Raw genomic sequence first — 5,141 nt, 5'->3', positions numbered from 1 at the left:
ACACACACACACACACACACACACACACACACACAACAACACACCACACACACACACACACACACACACACACACACACACACACACACACACACACACACACACACACAAATTATCTTAAAACATTTCTACTTTTATAATTAACCGCAAACGCTGCTCAAAATCTGGCGAGCGCCTAGCTATATCACTCAAATGTCTTTCATTCGTTGTTTTATTTTATTTTAGCCGCATCATGTTTATGCGTTTGCTGCTGTTCGCGTCGCTTGCCGTGTTGGCAAGTGCCGGCTCCAGGTATGGCGGCCGCGTGCACATCGAAGGACTTCCCCTGCACACGGGATATACTAACGGTGAGTATTTTTTTATTTTTTTATTATGATGTGTCAGTATGTAGTACGTCACGATCATGCGTATTTTTACCGGTAGAGGTCGTCGCGTACGAAGTGACGCGCGAAATATCGACGTCGTCGTCACACTATTAAACACGAATGAAAAAACAATTATCATTCAATAATAATAGCGATTCTATACATCGTGATATGAGTGCATGATGTAAACACTAACGAACGCGTGTACTTTACAGTTGGCTATGGATATGGACACGGATCCGGGCACGGGCTAGGAAGTGGCTACGGACTTGGACAGGGATACGGATTCGGACTTGGACAAGGATACGGATACGGTCTCGGAAATCTATACGGATTTGGAAGACACGGCTTCGGAAACCGTTACGCCAGGCAGGATGACGACGATGACAACGATGATGGTGATGATAATGCTGATGATGGTGATGATGGCGATGACGACGATGACGACGATAGCGGTGATGATGACGAAGGCGACGATGGCGACGATAACAAGGGAGATTACGGTAAACTGAGACCGTTCTGTGGCATCTACGGCTGCCGCAGGCTCGGCTACGGACGTCGCCTCCGATACGGAAACGCGCTCGGATACGGCCGTAATTATGGTAACGGTTACGGTTACGGATTGGGCGGACGTGTCGCGCACGGTGCCGTCCGATACAACGGCTACGGTCATCTTGGTTTCAGCCGCAACCATCTGACTTACGGCGGACCCGGATACGGCGGATATGGATACGGTAGACTCGGACACGGTTACCATTAAACGTGGCAACGTTCCTGTAAACAATACTGGCTCTTATAAAGCTACGCGAGTAGCTCGGATTCCGGAATGCGAGTAACATAATGGAAAAACGTTTTCTAGTTATAAAATTGAGTATTTGATTTTCTTCTTGTTAAATCCTCATCGTGTGATTTTCTGTGTTTTGGTGTTTAGAACATGTACGGTTCGCGTCTTGACCTGTGAAAATAAATGCACTTCTTTCATTGCACTTCATGAATTTTGTCTTATAAGATAACATAACACACACACACATATATATATATATATATATATATATATATATATATATATATATATATATATATATACACCGTAACTATATACATGTCGTGTTCAGACTCATCGGCTTAGACAAACGAATATGCTAACACAAGGGGCAAAGGCCGGGAACTAGAATAGGGGAGAGAGAGCGACAGAGATAGATAGCGTGAGAGAGAGAGAGAGAGAGAGAGAGATAGATAGATAGATAGATAGAGAGAGAGAGCGAGAGAGCGAGCGAGAGCGAGAGAGACAGAGCGAGAGAAAGAGAGAGAGACAAACAGAGATAGAGACAGAGATAGAGACAGAGACAGAGACAGAGACTGGTAAACTGATTGTGAACTGACTGGTATATATATATGCAGCGGACACCTTACATGATGGAAGGTCTTCTTCCTATTTTTTAAGAGAAATGTACTGATGGAATGTTATCATTTAAATCTATGCTGGAACACCTCTTCCCCATTTTAAAGGTATAAAGTTCGTAAAATATTAGTCTTCTCGAGAGATATTGCGCATGTCCGAGCACCGTTTCAGTCGTGCAGTACGGACCGAGAAAAACTGTATAATATACATTGCTAAGGGTTGGGAGACTGAGAAAAGGCGGCAAGAAAGATAGCTGAAAGGCGGTAGAAGAAGAAGGAGGCTGAGCAAGGGAGGCATGGAGAAGGTGGTGAGGGGGTGAAGTAATAGTTTTGCACCCTACAGGCTAGGGCGCTCTGCTAATTATAAACACGGGGCTACTAATAATAATTAATTACATAAATCTATGCTGAGATACACCTAAACCATATTAAATACATATCCATCGCAAAATATAACTCTTCTGGTGAGATATTGCGCATGTGCTAACACTCTAAGGTAGTCAAATTGTGTACTGACTGGTATATGCAGCGGCGACCTTACATGCAAGGTCGTCTTCCTATTTCTTGAGTGAGTTCTACTGATGGAATGTTATCATGTAAATCTATGCTAGAATACCTCCTCTCTATTTTAAATGCAGAAACTTCGCAAAATATTTTTTATCACGGGAGATATTGCGCATGCGCGAGCACAGTTTTCGTCGTGCAGTAGGACTGCATGAAGACAACTGCATAATCCTAGTATAGCTTGCTGAGAGTGAGAGGGGTGTGAGAGTGAGGAAAGGCGGCAGGGAAGATAGCTGAAGTGCGGTAGAAGAAGAAGGAGGCTGAGCGATGGACAAGGGAGGCATGGAGAAGGTGGTGAGTAGGTGAATTAATGGTTTTGCACCCTACAGGCTAGGGTGCTCTACTAATTATAAACACAAGGCTACTAATAATAATTAATTACATAAATCTATGCTGAGATACACCCTAACCATATTAAACACATATCCATCCCAAAATATAACTTTTTTGGTGAGATATTGCGCTTACACACTAACACACTAAATCACGCTAACACACTAAAGTAGCCAGATTGTGTACTGACTGGTATATGCAGCCGGGAATCTTGCATGCAAGGTCGTCTTTCTATTTCTTAGGTGAGTTCTACTAATGGAATGTTATTATATAAATCTATGCTAGAATACCTCCTCTCTATTTTAAATGCATAAACTTCGCAAAATATTATTCCTCACGGGAGATATTGCGCATGAGCGAGCACCGTTTCAGTCAGTCGTGGAGTACGGACTGAAGACAACTGCATAATCCTAGTATAGCTTGTTGAGAGTGAGAGGGGTGGGAGAGTGAGGAAAGGCGGCCGGGAAGGTAGCTGAGGGGCGGTAGAAGAGGAAGAAGGCTGAGCGAGGGACAAGGGAGGCATGGAGAAGGTGTTGAGTAGGGGAAGTAATGGTATGGCACCTTACAGGCTAGGGCGCTCTGCTAATTAGATAAATCTATGCTGAGATACCTCCTAACCATATTAAATACATATTCATCACAAAATATTTCTTTTCTGGTAAGATATTGCGCATGCGCTAACACACTAAGGTAGCCAGATTTTGGACTGACTTGTATATGCAGCAGGAACCATTAGCGTAGACTAACGAATATGCTAACACACGAGGCAAAAGCGAGATATAGAATGAGAACGAGGTAGGGGAGAGAGCGCGACAGAAATAGAGAGAGCGACAGAGAGAGAGAGAGCGCGCGAGAGAGAGAAGAAGGGAGGGAGGGAAGGAAAAGAAAAAGAGCGAGTCAGATATACACATAAACTGGAGACTGTATCAGACAGGGACAGAGAACAAAGAAGGAACAGTGACAAAGACAGACAAAGGGACAGAGACAGACACAGATATAGAAACAGAGACAGAGACAGACAGAAGGAAACAAAGAAAGAGAGGGGAAAGTGATCTATAGAGAACTTGAGATAGATCGATTGATCGATCAATCGATAGATAGATAGATATCTAGTTATCTAGATAGATAGTTAGATAGTTAGATAGATAGATAGATAGATAGATATAGATAGATAGATAGATAGATAGATAGATAGATAGATAGATAGATAGATAGATAGATAGATAGATAGATAGATAGATAGATAGATAGATAGATAGATAGATAGATAGATAGATAGATAGAATCTATCTATCTATCTATCTATCTATCTATCTATCTATCTATCTATCTATTCTATCTATCTATCTATCTATCTATCTATCTATCTATCTATCTATCTAGGATAGATAGATAGCTAGATAGGTATCACGTTATGTCTTTGTGACGTCACCTGTATATTTACAATGCGCACGACATTGATTTATGGATTTCCGTGTTTTGATGTTGTGATGTTATCTGATGTTGTCGATTTTCTTACCACAGATTGAATGTCCGATTTAATGGTCTGCAATCAACTGGATTTTCTTACAACAGTGCAACGACTTCATCGTTGTTTGACGCCGCGTGGTTTCGGAATTCGCGTATGCGCCTAACCACGATTATTCTAATCTCCCGATGCGGAAATTCAGTATTTTTAACCCAAATTAACATATATTGTACAAATATTGTACAGCTGTTAAAAAAAATTTTCTACCAGCGAGAAACACCAGTATTTGTACGGTGTTGCATTCCTGGGGGACTAACATCACGTGAACTGAAGACGGAAGTTTGCGATCAGAAATTAATTTGGCTCGCAACGAGGTTCCGTTGTGAGCACATGCTCAGATGTAGGTAGATACAAAATGTGTTACTACCACCCGACTCATTCCAGTAACTATATGAGACGGGAAATATTTAAAATCTCCTTAAAGAACATGCGATGGGGTTATAGGGACAGACGTGTCTGTCCGATTCTTGCATTTTTCGTTGCCGATGGATGGCGCCAGTGTAGCGCGTGAGAAAAGCGGTGTAAATGCTAAACGAAATATATTAATATATATAATTTTGTTTAAATTATATACTTATAGTGAGCACATACTCAGATGTAGATAGATACGGAAAATGTTGATAACAAAAAAATGTTGTTACTTTAGTAATAAGTATAAGACTGAAAATGTTTCAAAACGTCTTAAAGCATGCGATAGGATAATAGGGACAGAATGCCTGCGCGCATACCTACTATCTGCTAACAGAAATCACATTTTGTTGGAATTAAGCATTTAAAAATGCATAATTTATGTGTTTTATTTCTCTCATATAATAAGTGGTCGCCCGTTCTTCTTGACATTCCGATTCCGTATATTATTAGTTGCCGTTGGTCGGCGCTAGTGTCGCGCATGAGAAGCAGTGTAGGATGCCAACAACTGTATATTCAACATGTTCTGATTGCATCTATGA

The 5,141-nt window shown here is 41.4% G+C and overlaps 1 protein-coding gene across 1 annotated transcript; it reads left to right on the top strand.

Moving 5' to 3' along the window:
• Positions 1-229: 229 nt before the first annotated feature.
• On the top strand, positions 230-1,351 carry LOC106816777 (keratin-associated protein 6-2-like). The gene is made up of 2 exons (XM_014821401.1): positions 230-347; positions 581-1,351. The coding sequence occupies exons 1-2, from the start codon at positions 233-235 to the stop codon at positions 1,123-1,125; spliced, it is 660 nt and encodes a 219-aa protein (XP_014676887.1). The 5' UTR covers positions 230-232; the 3' UTR covers positions 1,126-1,351.
• The last annotated feature ends 3,790 nt before the right edge of the window (positions 1,352-5,141 follow it).

This window comes from Priapulus caudatus, unplaced genomic scaffold (assembly GCF_000485595.1).
Source record: "Priapulus caudatus unplaced genomic scaffold, Priapulus_caudatus-5.0.1 Scaffold1483, whole genome shotgun sequence".
NCBI classification, from domain to species: domain Eukaryota; kingdom Metazoa; phylum Priapulida; class Priapulimorpha; order Priapulimorphida; family Priapulidae; genus Priapulus; species Priapulus caudatus.
Note: the sequence above shows the minus strand (reverse complement) of the source record. Positions and strands in the feature narration are given on the sequence as shown.